This window comes from Apaloderma vittatum, unplaced genomic scaffold (genome assembly GCF_000703405.1).
Source record: "Apaloderma vittatum isolate BGI_N311 unplaced genomic scaffold, ASM70340v1 scaffold8287, whole genome shotgun sequence".
NCBI classification, from domain to species: Eukaryota; Metazoa; Chordata; class Aves; order Trogoniformes; family Trogonidae; genus Apaloderma; species Apaloderma vittatum.
The window spans coordinates 67-22,602 of NW_009725628.1; the positions used below are offsets into that span (position 1 = coordinate 67).

The window sequence follows — 22,536 nt, forward strand, 5'->3', positions numbered from 1 at the left end:
GGGAGAGAGTTAGCAAAGCTACAGTGATGAGTCTTCTGTTCAGCTCCGGAGTAGCTGGGCACCCGAACAAGTAGCAGGCGTTTGCTGTGGTGGATTGATACCTAGTACAAAATGCTTGAGTTTGTTTTAAAAAGGCACTTTGTTGCTCATTTTTTGCTTAAAAGATACCTAAGATAGCTGTGATTAGTTCTGGGCATGTAGATTAGTAGTAGTTTTTATGGTGTTGATTGTTAAGCAATGATTTCTAAATGCTGGTGGTCTTTGCACCATGGAGGAGCTTAAAAAGTAGAGTGCTGGGGCTTGGTATGAACCTTCTTGGCTGTGTGTTGTAAGACTCGCTTTCTTTGTTCTTTTTCAGATTGAAAGATGATGATAGTGGAGACCATGACCAGAACGAGGAAAATAACACACAGAAAGACGGTGAGAAGGAAAAGAACGACAGAGAGAAGCCACAGACTACTACCAAGAGGAAGGTACGGCGCTGGTGTCCGCATTCCACTGCTAAGGCATGATGTGGGAGAGCTAGAGAGTCAGTCCTTGGTTCAGGGATAAGCAAATATGTATTGGTGGGCTGTGGTTGTTTAATGCACTGTCACTGTTGTGATGAAGATGGAGGGGCTGCGTTAGTATTTGGTTAATTTGTTATGGCTTTTGGTGGTATGTAGTCTGAGGAGTGAATATTCCCTTCAGTGCAGCTAATACTCTGCCTGGCTTTTGTATAGAAATGAGAAATACAGCTTTATCTTCCCAAAATTTTTTTTGGCTGGAAGAACATGCGAGGGAAGAACTGATTGATGGGAAGCAGTGGCTTGCAGTTGCTTTACCAATTGAAATAGCTGATTTACCACTGTTTGGATTAAAATGAGTCACTGTATGTGTAGCATAGCCTAGTTAAGAAGGCATGTATCTGTTCTGTTTTAATGTTTCTTTTTTAATCTTGTGCTTAAGAAAACTGTTCTGTCTGAAGTAATGCAATCCTTATAAACTTACCATAGACAAGAAAGCAGAGATTTAGGCCCTAGTAACTCCTGTAAGAATGTCTGGTGATACAAGATAAGGGCTTTCTGGTTTGATTTTTTTTTCCCTTCTCAATTTTGACTCTTGGGCAGTGAGTTCTCGTTAGCTTCTTTCATACTCATTAGAGGCTTTTTAATCAGAAATGAGTATTTTGGAAATGGAAAAAGGATCACTGCCCACTGCTAGCCATGAGTCCTGCCAAACCTGACATAATGAGTTCTAAGACTAATCCTCCCAGAGTAGTTAGGGTGTTGGTTGCTTAAGGGAGTTGGTGTCACCAGGGAGTTGTAATTGCTTTTGAATCATGATTTAATATAAATGAGTTTTGTTCTTCCCAGAGGAGAGTGTCTTATTTTTTTTTCCTTAATTTGAAAAAGTTAAAAGCTAAAATACTCACATTGTCCTTTTTAGTTTGCCTTTTTTTCCTTTAAGACAGACGCAGTTAAGGATTAAAGGAAAATTTAGTGATACAGTCTCTAATACTTACAAGGCTTGCTTTTTTGTGGCGCTCTCCTGAGCTTGTAGTTATTTCCGCAGCCATCCCTGCACTGTTTCTAATATTCTTTGAAACAGTCACCTGCTCTTAGCCTAACGGTCCATTTCAAATAATTAATTTTCTGTAAAAATGAGGATTAGTTGGTTGTTTTATAGTCCATCAGGGCAGAAACACATGGACTTCTGCCGCTGTGGATGTAATTTTTTCCCCACCCCCCTTCTAGAGAAGCATGTAAGGAGTAAACAAGCTTTTCTCTTCTGCAGGCTGTTGTCCCAGGGCCAGCCGAGCACCCCTTGCAGTATAATTACACCTTCTGGTACTCCAGACGAACACCCGGGAGGCCTACCAGCTCGCAGAGTTACGAGCAGAACATCAAACAGATCGGCACCTTTGCCTCCGTGAGTATGACCCTCCCGTCCTCGTGTCGCACAGCGTGGTCATCGTGCCTGGCTCCCTCCCTGTGTGCACAGGCTGTGCTCTCGACAGCAGGAACACAGGAGAGCGGGTGCTTTGCTGTGACGTATAGATGAGTTCTTGAATTACCTGCAGCAGGTGACGTGTCTCGAGCAGTTCTCCCCTGCCCTGTGCTGACATCTGTGCCTGCGGCGATGGTGGTAGCTGGAGTGATAATAGAAAATTAAAAGAACCCTCCCATGTACCTTAAATCTGCTAGCTGCAGCAGAACTTGATGGGCAAGCAAGAGAAGAAAGGAACAGCTTTTCTGGATGCAGCGTAGGTGTGAAGCAAAGTCTATACGGTCCCACACGCCCCCTTTCCTCCTGCCTGCGTTTCCACCACGAAGACTGTGTTTGGAACGAGCATCTGGTGTCCTGTGTGTACGAGCAGCTGGTGGGCTGTTGTTGGTCTGGAAGTGATGACTGAGATGCAGTTCGATGTTACAGTGAAGTTCATTAAGAGGGAAACTGCTCTCCCTTCCTCTCTTAATTGTTTATTCCTGGAATAAAATTAGTGTATCCTGGAAAGGCAGTGTTGGGTTGTTGCGTGGTGCTGGCAGTGTGAAACCATCATCAGAATCCCAAGATACAGAAGCAAAAGGCTGGGAATGCTGTTGGCTGCTTTCTTTTTTGTATTTTTATTGGTTTTGTTATATCTAGTATTTGTCCAGATTTTCTGGGGTCCCTTCCAAATGTTAGTTTTGCCTGCCAGTTGATCTCTGCCCTCTGTAATGTAAGATATTTTTTTTTAAAAAAATCCCTTTATCCCTTCTGGAGGCTGCAAAAATATACCTGTCCAGGCAGCTGGGTTGTGTTACTGCATTTGCACGGGATAGGAGTAGGAAGAATTGCTCTAAGCCTTTCGTTGTGGGTAGTTCCTGCTGCTGCTCCCCTGTGTGAGCAGGTACTTTTAGTACTTTTTACATTCCGTGAATGAAAAATGTGGCTTACTCTTGGTGATCTGACAACAACTTCTCAGTCGGTTAAATCGATGCAGGTTTAATGTTGACTTTTAGCTCCTTAGAGGAAAACTTCACACGCTCTGTTTGCTCTTTGTTGTAAAGAGTTTGCGGGTGCTGCTGGATATTGAAAGTGCTTGAATTCAGTCAGGGTGGAGAAATACTGGCTAGCAGATCTGGTTATGTGTTTGGTTCCAAATTCTGTTTAAGAAGCGGGAAGAGCAAGCTTCCAAAAGGATTGTCTGAGCCTAAACCTGGCAAGTTTGTAATTTGCTTCTCAATAAAAAGCTCTAAAAGCTTTTAAAAGCTAACCACTAGAGGGCATATTCGCTCGGTGTGAGAACATAATTGCCGGGCTGCGTTTGGATGGGTCTGACAAAAACAGATTGCTTCTGACCCAGCCTCAGTCTTGGTTCATAATTTTATTGGCTATAAAAGCAAAATCCTGCCTGGATGGCAGAGGTCAGAGATTGGAGCAGAATCCCAAGTGATGACCACTGGTAAATCATTTGGGATGGTGTCTGAATGCTTCAGCTTTGCTGCTGGTTTGCTTAATAGCTTTTGTCTTCCTGAGTAGCGCCCTCTTAAAACATGGAAATTAGCATAATCTCTTCCAGTGCCTCGTGTTTTTTTTAAAGATCAAGCCGCTCTAAAATCCTTTGGTATCCAGGGAATCTCAAAGGATAAATTTGTTATTGAAGAATTAGAAAAGGTAATTCCCTTGCCTTCCGGCCAGATTGTCTGAAGTAGACACAGAGGTGCCACAGTGGAAACTGGGCAAAGTGAAATGGTGCGAGCGTGCCATGGCAGATTGTAAAAGGAAATAAGAGGTATTCAAATAAAAGCTCTGAGTGGTGCCTTAAGATGTTAAACCAGCACCAGAATGTGTCTTTTGTCTTAAAACCTGGATGTAGTAAAATGAATTATTAAAAATGTCTAATTTGAAGCCTCCTGTAGTCTCCACAATTGCAGAGAGCGGTGGTTAGTGCAGGGCTTTTGGGGATGGTGTGGAGAGGCCAGGCCTTAGCTGATGCACTAGACACGCAGCCACTGACGGAAAGTTGGGGCAGTAGGATGTATGAGGTAGATTTGAAGCTGTTCTCCAGAATAGCAATTATCTTAGCAAGGGATTCTTCAAACACCAAGACACATGCTGAATTTTTCACATGGTCATTTAGTAATGGAGCCAGTCAGAAACGGGCACTGATGCTCTGATGCTACTGCTGCTTCTGGGTATCGAAACAACACCTTTGTGACAAGAAAGCAGAACATAAGAGGAGAAGGTGGCTCTAACCAGCTGGTGTAGAAAGGGAATCCAGTTTCTGTAGGAAACTTGGCTGTGAACAGCTGGAGCAGCCTCATTGTGCGGTTCATGTCATTGCAGGTGGAACAGTTCTGGCGGTTTTACAGTCACATGGTACGTCCTGGGGACCTGACAGGCCATAGTGACTTCCACCTGTTCAAAGAGGGAATCAAACCCATGTGGGAGGTGAGTTGGAGCTCTCATTTCTGCCTTAAGATTTTCCCAGGGTATTCTGGAGGGAACCTTTAGAAGGGACTCATGTCACTAAACGGCACTCCAGGCTTCTCTGGGCTGCAGCCCTATCTTCTAGTTTCCTGTAAGCTTTTCCTCAGCCTGTAGCCCAGCAAAGGGGAGATCCCAGCTAAGCTCTGTCCCTCCTCATATAGGCACTTGCCCCTTACTATACCTTTGTGCAATGACAGCAGCATGAGGCTCTCCTCTAGGCGAGCTGGACCTCTGTAAGTGGGATTCAGCAAAGCTTGTAAGAAGCCAGCCCTCCTTTTTCAGGCAAGGAAGAGGTGCGTATGATTAAAAACCTGTGGCTGTAGGTAGAGCTGGGGGTGGAAAGAAGACATAGCCCTTTGTTTACGTTTTTTGCTCCAGGGCACTTAATTTGCTTCCGTTCATTCCTATCCAAATGGTTAAGAAAAAATAAAAAAAGCAAAAGCACAAAACCCCACAACATTTTGCTCAGCAAATCACTCTTCCAGTTCATGGCCTGTTTCCAGCAATGACCAATACCATTCGCAATATGAGAATTTTATGTGTTGCTCTGAAGTACCTAATTATGCTGCTCGATCCTGAGAAATTTATATGTGACCCTAGTTGGCAGTTATTTTAAGCAAGGTGGTTTATAGCCAGTTACTGCAAATACAATTTATATAAAACGTTTAACCCTTTTCGGACTCCTCGTGAGCTAGCTGCTCTGATAATGCCTCGACCAGAGAGTCCACAAGTAAATGATACCAGAATTTCTGTAAAGCATTTCCCAGTAACCATTTTAAGATGGAGGTGGAGAGACTGTTTGCTTGGGGTTTTTTTCACTTCTAGCCCCGCTCCCTTCTCGTATTTATAGAAGAGGACCTGGGATGTTGCTGTTGGCCTTCCCTTTGCTTCTTGCTTTGTAGGGCTTTTTTTATGCTCCTTTCTCTTCCAAATTAACCTTTACTTACTGTTGTTCTCATAGGCAAGTATAGGCATGTATGTAGCTCTGATCTTTTTTTGGATCTGTCTGTGCCTTGTCTGGAAAAAGTCAGAAGCATTAAGCGTAATGTTCCCTGGTGATTTACTGGGCTGCGGATCATTATTATTCTGGTAAAGGCAAATCAAATGCTTGACTGAACCGAAGCTTGTTTAACCTGAAACAAAACTAACAATAACCGTAAAACACACAGTACAGCATCTGCCTCCCAATCGCTGTTCTCTCCCTAGCCTCAGACCTGCTTAAACCACCTTTGAAATAATTTGAGCAATACTGTTTTCTCTTCTGACTCCCTTTAGTCGCTGTGGAAAGGTTGAGGAGTTAAACCCAACTCCCTGCTTCAAGGCTGAAGCCTAGGCAGCCTGATTCTTAGAGTGCGGTGTTCACAGCTTGGACAACAACGACATTAATCAGAAAGTAGTTCACATCTCGTGGGAGCATGCCACGTTCCTAGAGCTTGTGTTGATATGGATTCTTCCCCATATGTGTGGCTGCTGTCATGCTTTGAGGTTTGTCTGCAGCTGACACGTCCCCCTTTCAGCGCAGGGTTTAGCACAGACCCAAAAGCCAGGAGTGCGGTGAGCGCTGCTGTTGTGCTGGTGCCTCTGTGTTTGCCCAGGATTGCTTTGTTAGCACTTGCTGCTTCTGAGAGCTCATCAATGTTTAGTTTTATCTGAGTGCTAGAGAAGCTCTAAGGCTGAAATGCCATTAACTGTTTCATCAGGAGGGGTTGGGCTGCCTTGCCTGGCATCTTTAAAGTGTGCCCCAGCTTGGCAGAGGGGATCGCTGGTGGTTTGTCTTGCACTGTGCCATCCCATCCCCTCTGAGTTGCCCTTCGTTCTTCTCTGTTTCTATCCTAGACCTGTCTTCCCTTTCCCTTCCTGCCTGCCACCTTTTTGACTTGTTCCTCCCTTTCTCTCTTTGGCTTTCGATGGAATTTGTTCGCTTCTCACTGTGTCAGATTTCCCAGCTGTGGTGTTGTACAAGAGAACACCACAGCGTTCTGCACAGAGGAGGAGCCGCTGTTTGGCATAGGTGTGTGTTCTGTGAAACGGGAGTCTGTGGCGGTTTTTATCTCTTTTTCAGGTGCAACAATATTGAGGTGATGGACTGGGTGCTTAGCATAAATTTCTTCTTTACTCTCTCCACTCATTTTTGGTTATTTCCCTGGATCACTGCAGTCTAGAACATTCAGCTGTGTGATGTGCAATAATGTCGAGTGATTCCCAGAGAACAGACTTGTCCTTTCTGTGTTAACACAACTTGGGAACTCATTCCTGGAAATGTGGAAGGGCAGTGTTTATCAACCTTTCAGCTGCTTTTAAATATCACTTCGCAAACTTTTTCCCTGCCTTCCCTGTTCTGTGATGAGGGATGTTTCGTGTTTTGCAAGCAGAACTAAATATACGGAGGATGAGACAAAGACAGAATCGGTCTTGAGTTTGGGAGGAATTTTAGGGTCTTTGCCTCTGGTTCTGTGTGCAGATTGATAGACTGATGTTAGTCTTTGCTAGTGGGATCAGAGCACTAGAGCTGAAGTCTTCAGAGCTTCATCTGGAGAGTCGTTGTTTCGAATACTTTGTATTCAAAGTAAGTGGTACACCTGTCTCTGCCTCTATGGGAGAGAAGCAAAATGCCTTTGCCTGAAAATCCCTCCATTCTGTCCCTTGCCCCACCCAATCAATACCTGCTTCGGTCTGTGGCTCTGCTGTCTTGTGGGAAGCAGAAAAGTAGAAGAAAACAAATCGATTTCTTGCCCCTCTTCCTAGGACGATGCCAACAAAAATGGTGGTAAATGGATTATCCGCCTGCGGAAGGGCTTAGCGTCACGGTGCTGGGAGAATCTCATCCTGGCGATGTTGGGAGAACAGTTTATGGTGGGGGAAGAGATCTGTGGGGCAGTCGTCTCTGTCCGATTCCAGGTAAGTGCTTCTGAGAGCTGGCCTGTCCTTCCGTGTGGCGGGGCGACAAAAAACTACCGTCTGCTTACCCCTGCCGTGCTGTTCCGTAGGAGGATATCATCTCCATATGGAACAAGACGGCCAGCGACCAGGCCACGACGGCCCGGATACGCGACACGTTACGAAGAGTGCTCAACCTACCTCCCAACACCATCATGGAGTACAAAACACACACCGATAGCATCAAGTACGTGGGGCGGCAGGGGCCGGGCCCGCTGCTGGTTGCATGTCGCGCTTGAGCAGTTTCACGCCGGTCGCAGGAGTCGACAGAAGCGCTCGTGGGCGTGGGGGGCTGCTCGCTGTAGTACAAACAGCAGCGTTCGTTGCCGCGCAGTCTGAAAGCCAAATATCTGTGTCATTATCGCGCTGTTGTTGGGGACATTTAGCTCTGACATTAAATTAGTTTTGGGTTTGGGTTTTTTTCAGCTGTATAGTCCAGGGCTTTCTTAGCAATCCACTCAGCCTGTCACTTGGGAGTTGGGCAGCCCAGTGTGGGACCGTGGCTTGATGTATTCAAAGACAAGATTGCAGTGGCGTGGCGGGGGGATACGAGATCATTTGAATAAATAGAGATTCTGGGGAATAAAGTGCGGAAGCTAACGGGGATTTATAGTGCCATTAGACTTATAAATGGTCTTGGGAAAGTGCTGTGTGAATTTACAGTGCTGTACAAATGATTTCTAATCATAATAAACGTCGTATATTAAGTCTTCCAGGCCCTGGTGACAGAGGCTCTTTAACAAGACTAGAAGATCATGGTACACAGAGAGGAAGGCTGTATTTTTAAATTAACCTATTATAGCTTACTATACTGGGCAGTTCAGGGTGACTTTTATTCCCCCCAAAATTGCGTATATAAGTATTAGTTAGAGGTGAATACTGTAAATTTTTTTTTTCTTAAGCATATTGTAAACCAATACGCTGATTAGGTCATATTGATTAAATTAATACTTGAAAAGGTGTACCCAGAAAGAGAAGTGAAACAAATTAACAAGACATTGATAGAGCAGTGAGCTTTCTAGTGTAGCTCATAAACAGGGTGGAAGTACCTTTTGCGACTTCCTTTCATTGTCTTGGCACATCCTTTCCACATAATCACCCTGTTGCCAGTGCGCTGTCAGACAGTTTGTTGAGATCAGCAGCCAGCTAACTTCCAGTTGTGGCCAATTTTGAGTGGAAGTCACTGGCAATAATACAGAGGTTGCATTTTAACTGCCGGTAGGCATCTGGCGTTCCATATGGCACTCCCTCCTTTTCCTAAAAAAACGAGGGATGGAGAAATTATTGTTAAACTGAATCTTTCCCAGGCAACTTTGGTTTCGGAAAGGTTCCACTTCTCTTGAAATCTCACCTTCCTGATCTTGCCAGTAACGTTTCTCCTGGGTTTTTTGCCAGAAGAGGGCACTATGGACTCTCCGTCCACGTTAGGAGCCCTGGACACAGAAGCGGGTGTTTTACTCCCGTTCAGCAGCAGCAGACTGAGGGCTGTGGTGATGCGAGAGGAGGGAGGTGTTTGACTTCTCTCCGTCTCTGTAGGGCAGGCTGTGCGCAGAGCCTGCGGTCCTAACCTGCGGCCGTGGTTCGTGTAGCAGGTTTGGGATGGGAATGGTGTGGCCTTTCGCTTGGAAGCTCTCTCCACCGGCACATTCCCAGCACAGAGAGCGCTGCTACGGCGATGTTTGTAACCATCCTTGCCCTGGCAGGCGTCAGTGCTTGCGCCGTGGTGCATCCAACGCTGCGGTCTCATTTCACTACGGCAGCATCGTGGGCCGTGCCCGCTGCCCTCTCTTCCTGCGTGGTGTCAAAGTTTCTTTTTGTGCAAAGGGAGCTTGTCCAGGAATAGCAGGTGTTTGAGGAATTGAGTTTAGTAGCTCAGGTTACAGCTGGGAGCAATTCTTAAATAGGGGTGGACTGGGTCATCTCCCACTTACTCTGTGGGCAGGAGGGACAGTCAGGAGTTGGTTTGATGGTGTCCCAGTGAGGTGTATCTAAGCAATTAACCTTCTGCCGTGTAGGGTATCACGACATTTTCCACTGAGCTCCTGCAGCCTGCCTGCAGTGCCATCCAGCATCTCCTTCTAACGGCGCTGGTGTAAATTCAGAGCAAACCTGCTTGTCAGTGGAGTTTGTGGAGTAATGTGTGGACCGACTTCTCATGCCTTTCTTGACTGGTACAAGCAGGCAGCAAACAGCAGCAGCTGTGGAGAGGTGACGGCGCCTGCTTCGTTGACAGAGAAGCGCAGGACAGCCCCGGCTTTCAGTCTGACTCCAGTTGGCTGTGCTTCATCTCATTACGGTTCTCTCACTAATGAAGAATCTCTTGTGTAACTGGTTCTATCCTCCATAAAGTCTGGCTCCTTTTCCTCGCCCATTTATCAAGCCCTGTTGAAATACTGTCCGTCACGAATAAACTCCACTTATGCTGCGCATGTACCATGTGATTTATGACTCGGGAGGGCTTTCTAGCCAGCGCTCTCTATTCACACTCTGGTTGTGTTTTATGAAAGGCTCTAATGGAAGAGCCGTGCTGGAGGCTTTGCGAGGGCTGCCTTTTGAGGGGGGCTCGTGGCATTTTTCATTTGTATGGGCTGCATCTCTCCACTAGAGCTCTGCTCATGTGCAGGGCTTGATTGGCATTGATTGTGCTTCAGGGAAGGGAGCACGCTTAGCAAGAAAAGAACAGGCGTTTCTCAAAACCTTGACTTTTAAGTAGTGAATTGACCTGGATTAGCTTTTGACACACTGTAAATGAACGCTTCTGCAGAAATTGCTAGCGTGCCCCTCACTATGCAACTTGAGCCCTTTGTTTTGGATTTGATACATTCCTTTTGGGATGATGCATTTCATATTAACTCATTTTTAGACACCATTTTTCATGAGTTGTCAGTGAGGCTGCAGCCCCCTTTGTTTCAGAAAGCAGTGGCGCTGCGAAGTGGCATTTGAAAAGTATCTGTTGCTTCACAGCTATTCCGGGGAGCTGTTTTGCATTCTGTCCTTCCTGCTCTCAGTGGTGAGGCTTGTGCATTTAACTAGATAAGCAGATCTTTCATTGCAATTTTCCTGTGTTTGTCCTTTCTCTTGCTTGTGATATTGACAAGCTGCCTAAATCCCAGCGAGTGGAAGGGTCAGCCTAGTCTCTATTAATTTTCAGACTTGCTGGAAGAGCTAGAAGAAATCTCTTGGGCTCTGCTGAATTCCAGGGGATTGATAGGACCTTAGCCGAGCACCTCAAAAGAACACACATGGTGTCTTGTGGGCTACCTTGTTTCAGTAGCTGGAGAGAAATTAATCTCTTCTCTTTGTTCCCTCAGAGATGGACTGGGAGAGGCGAGATTGGATGTAGCAAACCACTTAATAGGTTCTGTTCATCAGTGTCATTAACCTTGGAGGTGATGTGATCCAGCAGTGACAGGGGGTTATGAGCACTGGCACTCCCTGTGTTTTGGAATTAAGAAAAAATAAGTGACCTCTTACTTTTGCTGGCCTTAGGACGTGCACTTTGCTTTTTTTGTAAGCTGAATATTGCCAGCCTAAGCCCTGTCACGTCTCAGTGAAGCCACTGAGAATACTTGGGTATCTGTAGTGAGTGAGCTGCATTTGGGAGAGATGTGAAGGAGAAGTGATCACTGTAAAGTCTGATTTTCTTTTCTTTTCTTTTCTTTTTTTTTCCTGAGTATTGCAGTGTGAAGTGCTTGGCTGTCTTGCATACACCTTTGCCCTGCCTGGGGTTATCAGCCTTTCTTTTCCACGCTGATGCCTGCCCGGTCAGTGACCATCTCCTGTGTTGAGAGCTCGCACGTGTGGTGCCATCCAGGAATCCTAGGCAAATTCAGCAGCGTTCCTTCACATGCCAGGAGAGACCAGCCCTGTGGCTGTACAGCAGGCTGCTGCTGTGCCAGCTGGGCTGGAAATCCTTGGGTTGCTGTGTGACTTTATGGATCGTCCTGTCAGCTCCAGAGCAAGGTTGCTTTTTCTGAAAACAAAGCTTCAGTTATTTGTAAGTGCCTGCTGCAGTGAGAGCTGAGCAGGGTATAAAACTATCCTTTCATTTCAAAGTCACCACTGATAACTAATGGAACGGCTCGAGTAAATGAGAAGAATAGTTGATCTTAATAGGGCTGGCACTGGGTTCATTTCACCACAGGCAGTTGGAGGAAATGGCCTCGGACTGTATCTTAGCTGGGAAACAAGCAGATACACTGTGGAGAGAGTAAGGGTATGCCCTGTAAGAAGACTGCAGAGTCAGGGTTTTTGAGACAAAAAAGTGAGGAATGACCAAAAAAAAGAAACTGAGGCATGAGGAAGAGAAATCCCATGGAAGTGGGAGGTCTTGGGCAAGAAGATCAGTGTTTGTGAGACAGTAAGCTGGCAGTGGGATGCTTGTTACATCAGAGTTCAGCTGATTCTGTAACTCTTATGGTTTTATAGCACTGGTTTCCATTTGCTTGCAGATTTCCAGGTCCTCAGGAAAACTTCTCAGTGCGGCTGTCCTAATTGTGTTGTCCTTAAATGGTGTGGACAGGGTTAACCTTGTCTAAAGTTTGAGGGTTTGCAAATGGGACCTGTACACGCTGGTGGGACGCAGGTTGCCTTGGGTCTTGACAGCTTTAGAGAGCTGCATTGTTTCACCCTCATTCCTTCAAATGTGAGAGCAGGAATAAAGGCTGGAGGACAGTGGTAAGGTTCCAGATCTGATAGCCATCCTCTTCTCCAGAGTCTCTGCAATATTGACTTAATTCATTTATCACTCTATTCTCCAGTTCCAGTAATATTTTCAGGTGCTGCAAGTCTAAAGGCACTTCCCGGGCTTTGGAGTGATGGATTCGTTGATTCGTTCTCTGTCACTGTAGTATGCTTTATTCAGAAAGTCTCTGTGACTTTGTAAAAGGTTTCCTTACCTTGGTGGCCTGTCTCTTACCAAAGAAGTGACTATAACCTATTTATTTCGTATTTCTTTCCAAGGAGGTCCGTTCAGGTGTCCTCATTTCAAGGTCACAATGGCTTCCCTCTTTGCCTTTGCTACAGACGCTGCCAGATACATGAAAGAATTATTTCAAGCTAGAAGAATTTCCTAAATTTTTTAAAGCTATTAGTTTTCAGGCCTGACACAAAGCTCTTGACTGGCTTTGAGCAAATCCCAAGCACTCTGATATAACATGGGGAGCGCCCAGGGAGAGGCTGTGCCGCTCTGGGGTGTAGCGAGTGGGCAGGGTGCTGGGAGGTTGCGCACAGGCTGGCAGAAGGGACAGATGTTGGTGACTGTTGTGAGGGCAGTGGGTACTGTGAGCTTTGTGTCTCCTTTTTTTAGCTGGGGAAGACGATGAGGAGGAGGCAGAGCTGTGCTGTGCTGACGGGAACTTCTAGGACTTAAAAATTGAGAAACGCCTGGTACTGTTTGCACCACGGTGATTTGGAAAGTCCCTTGAAGCCACTGTGGCTGCTCTTCCTCTTTTTGCTGGAGTCTCTGACAGTGGATCATTTTTGCAGTTTCCCTCCCACCCTCCCAGCTCACTTGATGGGAGTAAGGGGAGCCCTGACCCTGGGCACTGAGGGAGAAGGTGGGAAGTTTCAACAGTTGTGGGTCAGGAATGAGTGTGGAAGAACAGCTCTGGCTGGTTTTATTTAGCCTGCCAATGTTTCCATTTCCCATCTGTTCAGTGGGAATAACCTAAGTGTTGGGGATCAATTCACCGCGTATCTGATTGCTGCGCAGACAGTATAGCAATAAGGTACTAAAAATGTCTATACATAAAAATAACCTCTTAGATCCTCTGGCGCTGTGCCTTTGGCACGTCACAGGTCGTAAAGATTCTGCCAGACGGAATTAACTGGCAGCCTCGTTCGGTACGGAATGGAGAGCAGTTTGCTCTGCTAGCATAGTTTGGGTACATAAGGGCAGGCACATCCTGGTGGATTTTTTTCAGTCAAGTCAGCAGATAGTTGGAGTAATTAGTACTATAATATGTATGAGGGTCTTGGCTTAAAAATCCTTGGCTGGAAGAGCTTTTTCTCTATGTGAGCGAGACTTGGCAGCTGGAGGACTGTGTGTGTGATGTTATTGGAATGTTGGAACAGGGAACTCCTTGGTTTGGAAAGGGTAATAAATTATTGATTATGTTGACAAATAATCTGCCCTTGTGTCCCTTCTGTGGAGAACAGAAGTTAGGAGTTTGGGGAGAACTGTGGGAGAGGAAAGAGAGAAGATACGATGACGGGTGATGGAAATGTGGTAGAAATACAAGGCACGGGAGGTTGGAGGGCAGACGTGAAGGTTAGAGACTCTTTGACAAGGCTGGAGATGTGTGTAGCTTTCCAGCCTGTGTTCAGCAGCTGAGAGGGCTTTAGATCCAGAGTTACTCTTCCCCTGACTTTTTTCTGGAGAGAGGCAGTTGTACCCACAGTGTATAGTGCCGGGTGCTGACTGGGTGACGTGGGCAGTTTTCTCTGGAAGACTTCTTGGCTTTTGAAGGGTGCTGTGTCTGGGGAGACTTGGAAAGGAAAGTTCCCATTTAGGGGCTTCTGTGCTGCTGCCTTGCTTAGAATGAGCTGCTTGTGGGTCTCTCTCCTCTGGGCAGCACACTGCTGTACCCTGGTTGGTTGAAGATCTGACTTGACGTATTAATGCACCGCAGCTGTCTCCTGTGTGCTGTCCTGTTCCATCTGCAGCACCCTTTGCTGTCTTCATCCCGCACGTTTCTTTTGGCTTCAGGGGCTTTTTTCTGAGGGTCAGGTAAATATTCCATGTAGCTTTGGGACTCCCATGGGTGACTGTTACTTGCCTGTCCATCCGAGTCAATGAGGTTGGGAGGATTTCGAGGTGGAAGGAAACTGAGGAGAACGCGTAGCCAGCAGTAGATGAGGACGTTGGTGATGGCTGTGGAGATGTAGTTGCTGCTTAAAAGTTTTGTCAAGGCATTACTGAACTGGGAAGAACTGGAGTGTTTTGCCACTCACCAAGCTTCTGTTGGTGGTGCCCAAGTAGGTGATCTTTAGATTTTCATCTTCAGCGCTTCCAAAAGAGGGATTTGCTGTCCTGTGGTCTGAGAGGGCAGCATCATGAATTCCAAGCTGTACGCTACAGTGACCAGCTTCTTGCTTGTGCTCTCTTTGTTGGGTTCCTGATGCGTGTGCTGTACAGCCTTGCAGAGCGCACGTGACAGGCACTCTGCCAGTATACTCCGTGTTTATTTGGGCTGTGACTTTGCTGGGAAAGAGCACTTGATACCTGAGCTGCTCTTGTGAATGCTGGCTGGGAGCTTGACTCTGTGAGGCTCAGGTAAGAGCAAGGCTGGTGGTCTGGTTTTGGCGCAGATGCTGGCTGATACCAGATTTCCATTTCTGGTCTCCTGTTGTGTTGCACTGGCCTGATGAGGCAATGCAGAAAACAAGATGTGAGGTAGCTGTTAAGTACCAGCAACAAAATATGCAAGGTGGTCTGGATTTATAACCAACCTGGGTTCCCTTTAAGGTCCCCCCAGGTCTGAGGGACTCCCTGGGTTCGGTAAATGGCTCGGCATGTGCTATAGGCACCAGCGTTGTTTTGCTGGGCTTAGAGAACTGTGAGGTTCTTTGATCCCAGAAGATAATAGTCATGCTCGCATTAACCTCAGCATCTTTTCCCTGAGAGGGCTTTCAGTGTGCTGCCTTCGTCAAATAGACAGCAATTTTTCAGTCTGCTGGCTTCGTCCGTCAGTAACATTCTCCACCAGGGAATGCAGTGTTAGGCCCGTCCCTCTAACTTACCTGAAAACGTTTTCGATTCACATAGCTGCAGTGTTTTTACTGGGTCGTCCTTAACAATGCGGGTTTACAATAGGAAATGAGACTTTCTAATAACAATTGGATTCCACTGCCTGATCGAAGAATTTCATAACTAAGCCGCATGGCATAAAAAGAAGCCCGTTTTGGGGGGGGATTGCTACATATGCAAGTATGTGGTGAAGCATGAGGCCAATAACTGACTGAGTTTAACCAGCCAAGGAGCATGATAATCCTCCAGAAGGACGTAACGTTGGCTGGTTTATTAGCAATGGGAAATGGATATTCCATTTGTGACTGGGAAGGTCATACCTGTCTCTGGGTATTAATGTAGCTATATCACCAGCAGCCAGTGGGAACGCTTCATGTCTGTGCAGAACGTTAAAGCTGCCTGGCGCTGTCAGATGTTTGGCTGGGTTTTAAAGATGCTTCTATCCACCAGGGCTATCAGAGAATATTGCCTTGCTCTCTGAAGACAAGTGCCTTTCAAACGCCATTGAATGTTTCTGCTCTCGTTAAAAGTTAAGAAGCCTTTGATCTGAAGTACTGTGGGATTTTTTTCAGTTTTGTTTCATTTTTATATATTTTTTTTTTTTCCCTCTGGCTTGCCAGGGCCTGGGAGGAGTTTCATGGCCTGGTGAACAGCAGTGGCCGCTGATCGAACGCTCCCCCTCCCTCTGTCACACCCAGGGTAGGGCCTCATCTTTCTTCCTATGTGACTTCATGGCATACCTCTCAGCTTCCAACCCTCTTTCCGCAGGCTGGCATGTTCTTCTGCCTGCTGGGCCTCGTGGTGGGCCCATTCTGCTATTGGCTCTTTCCCAAAGATCAAAACAAATTTTTTTTATTTATTTTTTTTGGGCCAAAGACACCAGTGTTGACTGTGGTCTCCATTCATGGAGCATTTTCAGTTGTGATGCTGTGTGCTATTTTGTTAACGTGTCCTTCCTCTGTGCAAGGCACCTGTACCCAGACCAGGTCCCAGGAGGCTGAGAGGTATGTCTTTAGCCTGGATCTGTTGCCTAGGGTTGACTGTAAGCATGTATGGAGTGGTGAATGAACGCTCAGCACATACATGTGATGGACACTGAGAGAGGCTCCTGGAGCTTGGCGTACGTGCCTTTGCTCTTGAAAGTGGGCTGGAGCAGAATAAATCGGTCTGTAAGTAAAAGCTTGCTCAGGAAGGACACACAGTAGCTACTGTATTTCCAACTAATAATGCTGTGGCTAATGAGATGAAAACACCTGCTACTCCTGGTAGTGGCAGCCGACTGCGTGCAGAGAAGATAGGCAAGGTGAGCTCAGGGCTGTTGTGAGCCTCGCAGCTCCAATTGTTTTTCCTCTCCAGCGCCCACTTCCCTGATGGCAGGCCCTTTCCTTCCAAAGGGCTGGCAGGAGGCCTGGCAAGGAGAGGTGTGTTTGGCTGTAGCCAAGTGGGATTGCTGCATTGCCAAGTGCAAGAGCAGAGGAACCCGCTGGAAGGAGGCCTTACTCAGCCCAGTTCCCACTCCGTGGTGGTACGTAGCTGCTCCAACACAGCCAAGCTCCAAGGGGTTGCTGGGGATCCCCAAAACCTCCCTCCACAGCTTTGGGCAAGCAGTGTTCTCATAGCTTGCTCTTAGCTTGCTCTGAAGCCATGAGTGGAAATGATACCTGTTTTTCCTCACTGATTTGGCTTTTTTGTGAGGATCAAGCGTTACAAAATGTTACACCTGGTAGTGTTGTTATTGTTAGACGACATTCAGGTGACCTTCCCAAAGAGGAAACTGGCTCACCTCATGGAATACCAGTCTCAGGAGACAGTAAACATGCCAGGTGTATGGGAAAACAGTGACAGAGCTGATTTAGCTCTCAGCTGGGTTGGGTTACCTACACTGAGAGTAGTGATGAGCAGAGGACCTGGGGCACCCCGGTAAAGGCAAAAGGAGAGGAAATACAGAAACCTATCTGAGAAAGAGGTAACCAACTTGTGCTGTCCTTCTGAGGTAGATGGCACGGGTGAAAGTACAGGATGGGTTAAAAAGCCAAACCATTGTTGCAAATTAACTGAAATCCCGTTAATGAATCCTGGATCACACGCTCCCAAATGACAACACAGCCTGCTTTCCTGGCAGGTGCAAAGGTGAGCCCCAGTCTTCTGCAGATGGCCTCCAGTATGGTTTTTGCCATCATGTAGTAGTGGAGTAACTTGTTTAACTCTCTGAAGAGTGGATTTTTTCACTTCCTTCTGCTCCTGCGGCTCTCCAGCCTGCCTCCTGGAGGTGTTCCAGCATGCACTGTGCTGCACTGTCACAGCTACAGCTACCATGCAGCTCTTAGCAGCACACGATGCAAGCTCAAGGGTTTAAGCAGGATTTTACCATCCTGCAGAGCACGTTGCAGGCTCTTCAGCACAGCTCTGCCAGTTTGCTGTGGTATGTGCTGGGACATCCCTACGTGTTCGGTTTGGGTGACTTACTGCCCTGTCCCCGTAATGAGAAGAGCTGCCAAACCTGTCCTCTCAAAATAATTGTGATCTCATTTATTTCCGTTTGAGTTCAGAAAAACAACCACCGTTCTGTTAATGTGTAAATATGCTTTGCCTGTTGCTGCTGCTCACAGGAGAGCAGCGTTAGCACAGGTTTCTGTAACCTGCCCCATCTTCAACTGCTGCCACGTGTCACAAGACCATACAAACAAAGGTTGTGGACCAGTGGTCCTTTGTTTATCACTAGCCCCTGCAGCTCACGTGGCTGTACTCATGTGAGTGAAAGCTGATGAAGAAACTTTTCTCTTTAAACTTGAGGGAAACATCATTTTCATGTGGGATTCTTTTAAGGTAGGAGAGATCAGAAAGTTAAACTTGTTGACAGCATGACAAAAGGAATCTAACTATGAGGGACAGAGGCAGGACAAGGCTGGACTGATGGTATATTTGTGCTCCAGACAGAATCCCTGAGGACAAATGTTTTGGGAAGGAAGAAATCTTGCAAGTCAATTAAATGCCAAAATTTGTCAGGGAAGTTTCCAGAGTCTCAGGTGCTCTGCTCACATGAGAGGACCCTTTTTGTTGCCTGATGAATGGGGGTGAACCAGGTTCTCCCCATATTCCAAGTGTTCTGGAGCAGCGAGTTGACTTACGTGAAAAGTCTCTAGTTAGAAAGCAGATCTGCTTGAGAGGTTTAACAAGCCTTGATTTGAGTGACATACTGAGATGGCAACTCTGGTAGCTATGGTGGGGGGAATGGGGGGGTTACTGTGATCTGAAGGAATGCACGCCTTTAACCTCCTTCTTCCCTCTGTTTTCCAGGGATAATTCAAGCTTTCGAAACACAAAAATCACATTGTGAGAACAAGAGTTGGCACTAAGCTCCTCTCTCCGTGTTGAAAGCACTGAGAGGTCTCCACCAGTGCCCTCCGACCTCTGAAGGGACTCATGGGCCACTCTCTCACACTCCTCCTTGGAGGAAGGATCCATCTGAAGCCCTCCAGCAGCGGTGACAATAGGGGCCGATTTTGTCATACACAAACTTTTTTTTTTAACAGTGGGGCGGGAGGCCAACCTTTCAATTAGCAGCGTGCCCTTGGGGCCGCATCTTGCAGCACTTTCCTCTCTTTCTCTACATGGCATGCAGGATCTCTGGGATTCTGCCTCGGTGTCAGAGCCTTTTGCTGAGGGATACCAGTATTATAAATCTCTCTGCAGCTGGGAGGGACTTCCCAGTTGAGAGTCAGCCCTGTGGTTTTCAAATGCCCCCTTTCAGCTCTGCCAATAAATTATTGGGTCTCTTTGTTTCTTTCAGTCTCTCTTTTTTTTTATATATTTTTTTTTCTCTGTCTAAAAATTGTCTTCTGGTGTTATGTTGATATATATTTGGTATATAAATGGTATTTCTCTAGGCTGTGGTAAGACCCCAGGCCTGCTTCTGCCAGCTCTGTAGAGTGTCTTCCCCTGAGCTGCCCACCTACATGAAGCAGCAAAGCACCCCAGTGGTGGTCAAACTTCACTTTATTTGTGGAATTACATGGGCAGAGGCATCAGACATGTGACATCTTGCTTAAAAAATGAGGTGTTTGCTTTGTCTCTGCCCCTTCGTTGTACTCCCTGGTTAGCAGTACACTGGCTGGGGAGAGGGATGGGAGCTTCTCTTAAAATAGAGATGTTTGGTGTCACTTAGTTGCCTTGGTTCTGGCTGTCTCGGTGCAGGGCCGGCAGCACTGCCCTGCTTGGGACTGAGGGAAGGCTGAATGCAGAGCCGTGTGGTGAGGTCCGTGAGTCTTCAGCCATCTGGAGACAGGACTCTTGGGGGGTGCAGCAGAAAAAAGTGATGGCCCAGGCTGTGTGAGAGCTGTGACCAGAAGCGGGGCTGCCAGTGACCCCCTGTCTCCTGTCTCACCTCCAAGGTGAGGCTGGACCTATGCTGGGTTGTTGCCTGGAAAGCCAGCCTAGCTGCAATTCGGACACCACAGGAAAAACAATAGGATCTAATTATTTCCTCTGATTCTGCTTGGCTACGACGCTAATTGTACTCATTAACATCTCCAGCCTTTTCCCCTTTTCCCTGGGGAATCGCACAATTGCCTCTCATTTCTGACAGAGCCTTCACATCGGGCCCAGGAGGGGAGGCTGCGGCCAGAGATGGGGCACCTCTCCTGCTCTCGCCATCCCTCGGGAGAAGGGACTGCTTGGGCCAATTTGGTCGCGACTGCAGAACCAGCAGCCATGTCTGGGACAATTACCAGCCTTGGAGACTTTCAGCCTCATGACTCCAATTACAAATTCCTCGTGTTATTATTGAAGCCTAGACTGAAAGCAGCCAGGGCTGGCAGAGAAAACAGTTTAAAATATTCAGTCTTCTGAAGGGTTTGTTTTCTGTGTTGACGGTGTCGATCCTAGCCTGTCTCTAGAAGCATCCAGTGCACTGACAGCAACAACTGCTCACCATGGTCAGGTGGTTTGTGGCTGCTGGCACCTGGCTGGGCAGGGAGCAGAGCAGTGGTGGCCTCCCTTTCTCTGTTTCTCAAGACCCCACGGTCCTGTTCCTGCTCTTGCCACTTGTTTGTCTCCAGCTCTTTTCCAAGCATAGTTTGTTTTCCCCACTGCGATCAGGTATTACTATGGCTGCTACTTAAAATTCCTTTTAAATACAACTCTCCCCTGCTGCTCTCTGGTATTTGTTAGGGGGGATTTAGTTGTAATTACATTTTGGCAATCTAAGCAAAAATAGCCTCGCCAGGCGAGGCTGTAATACTAGCTGCAGGCTCCCTTTATTCACAGCGCATTTAGCTTCTTGCAGATCACATCACTTAGGGCTTTAGTCCTGTTGTTGTGCCCAGCTGCGCGTCACATCCACCTCTGCTATTTTATGTACTCGCCCACTTCTCGCCTCTGATGCCCCGCATCTAAGCTGGTGCCGATGAGTGCAGGCTTGCTATTAAACCTGAAAATGCTGCAGTCTTGCTGTGTTCGCCCTTAAATACGCTTTACGAGTGAGTTGTGGAAGAGCCCTTCTCTGGGAGGCTGTTCCTCCTGCTGCTGCTGTGGTTGAGATTTGGAGGAGCTCAGCCCTGGTTCCTCTTGCTCAGCCTTGAAGGGAGCAAGCTGGCTGGGGCATGGAGTTTGTCCTCTTCAAGGCTACAGCTTTTCCTGAGGTCAAAAGAAAAGCAGTATTCAGTCGGTGCCAAGCACCAAGTTTGGTGTCTCCTGTGGCTTGGAGAGGGATGGAGCCAGAGTGGGGTTTTTTGAGCATGTCTTTTGGTTTGTGGTCTACTGTGTCCTGGTCTACTGTCATAAGAGTGGTAAAAAGATAGCTGTGGGGTTGTTTGGGAGGGGAAGAAGCCCCTGTCATGCACTCAAAAAAGGTTTCAGATCCTCTTCGTTCAGGAAGCAAGCCTGGAGCTGTGGGAGCCCCAAATCTGTGGTGAGTCATATCCTTCCCTCCTCACCCTGAAAGCTTTGTCCACCCTTAAACTTCCTCAGATCCTTCCATAGTGCCTTCTGGGAAAACCAGCAGGGCTTTGAATCCCTTGAAGCCCAGCCCCAGGGCACTTCTTACCCAAGGGTGTGGTGGGCTCATGGGCCCTGGGTGTCTCTGGCTACAACTGATTGCCAGGCTGGGCTTGGCTGGGCAGCTCAGGGAGCAGGGTGGTGGGTGCATGGGTGTCTCCAAGCTGGAGCTAAAGAGGAAATCTGCTTCCCAGCCCACAAAGAGAAAAAGGAGTCCCTAATTTTGGAGAGGAGCGGTTGGGGGTTGCTTGGATGATGATACTGCCTCATCTCATTGCTCCTTGATGGGATGTGGGCTCACGGGGCTGATGTTGTCATGAGGAGGCTCTCACCGTGCTCCTCCCAGCACCCTGCTAGCTCTGCATAGGGTCAGCTGCAAGGTGTTCCCTCACCACATTCTGCCAGACACATCTGCTGCCTGAGACCTGTGGCATCCTGGCTACTGCTTTTGGTTTTGTCCTTGTTTCTGATGCGGTGACAAAGCCCCAGGGATTTACAGGGTGCTGGTAAAACCACTGCTGGGTGGTGGTGGAGAATGTGGTCTCAGCTGCCTGCTCCTGGCAGGCTGGAAGAGCTCGTCCTTCTCCCGTTGTGCTGTATGGACATGTTGGGGACCTGCAAGAAGCAGCAGCTCTGTGGAGCAGAGAGAAGTAGGTGACAGTATCTGGCCCTCTTCAGGGAGCACTTGCCCTGCAGACTGGCAGGAGGGCAATGGGGACCACAAATCACTGGAAGAGGGCCGGGCAAAAGCGAGACAGAGCTCGGTAACTCTGCATCTTGTTGGAGTGGGTGGGAGAACCCAGGGGCTGAGGACATGTCTGGAGCTAAGGTATGGGCAGCGTACGGTACCTCCTGGCTCTCTCAGAGCTGGGGGCACTTGGCCAAGGCAGTCTGTCCCACCAGCTGCTGTGGGGCTGAGGAGAGGACATCGCCATGGGGTGGCTGTGGGTGAACGGGAGTGCTGTAGTTGCTCATCAGCAAGAAGGCTGTGGCCAGCAGGAGTACAGTGCGCCAGGACCTGGTCACCTCACCCAGATCATGGCCACAGGGTTGACTCCATGAGAGGTGACCCAGGCAGGGTACTGGGTGCTTGGTGAGCTCCTCTGAGCATCCCTGCCTGCATTGGTAGGCACCATCCCAGCCGGCCTGAAGAACCAGATCCACCTGTTCTCAGTACTGTGGACATCACCGATCTCCCAGGGACGGGGCAGGAAAAGCTGCCTTGCAGAGAGCACGGGGAGGCCGGCACAGCCAGTGGGTGACTCCTGACCATGACCAGGCTGCAGGTGTTCAAGAGGTGATTTTTCCACTGCTGGATGTCTGCCTTCCACTTCCAACAGTGCCCAAGATGCCCCCAACTCTGGCAGTAACCAGCTGGTTTTCTCCCAGCAGCAGCAGAG

At 47.7% G+C, this 22,536-nt stretch overlaps 1 protein-coding gene across 1 annotated transcript; it reads left to right on the top strand.

Annotated features, from left to right (window-relative positions):
• Positions 1 to 358: 358 nt before the first annotated feature.
• On the top strand, positions 359 to 18,927 carry EIF4E2 (eukaryotic translation initiation factor 4E family member 2; the record flags this gene model as incomplete). The annotated part of the gene is made up of 6 exons (XM_009872966.1): positions 359 to 473; positions 1,777 to 1,911; positions 4,312 to 4,416; positions 7,201 to 7,353; positions 7,443 to 7,579; positions 18,440 to 18,927. Coding segments are annotated over 6 exons (685 nt in total), but the record flags the coding sequence as incomplete, so codon positions are not given.
• Positions 18,928 to 22,536: the final 3,609 nt, after the last annotated feature.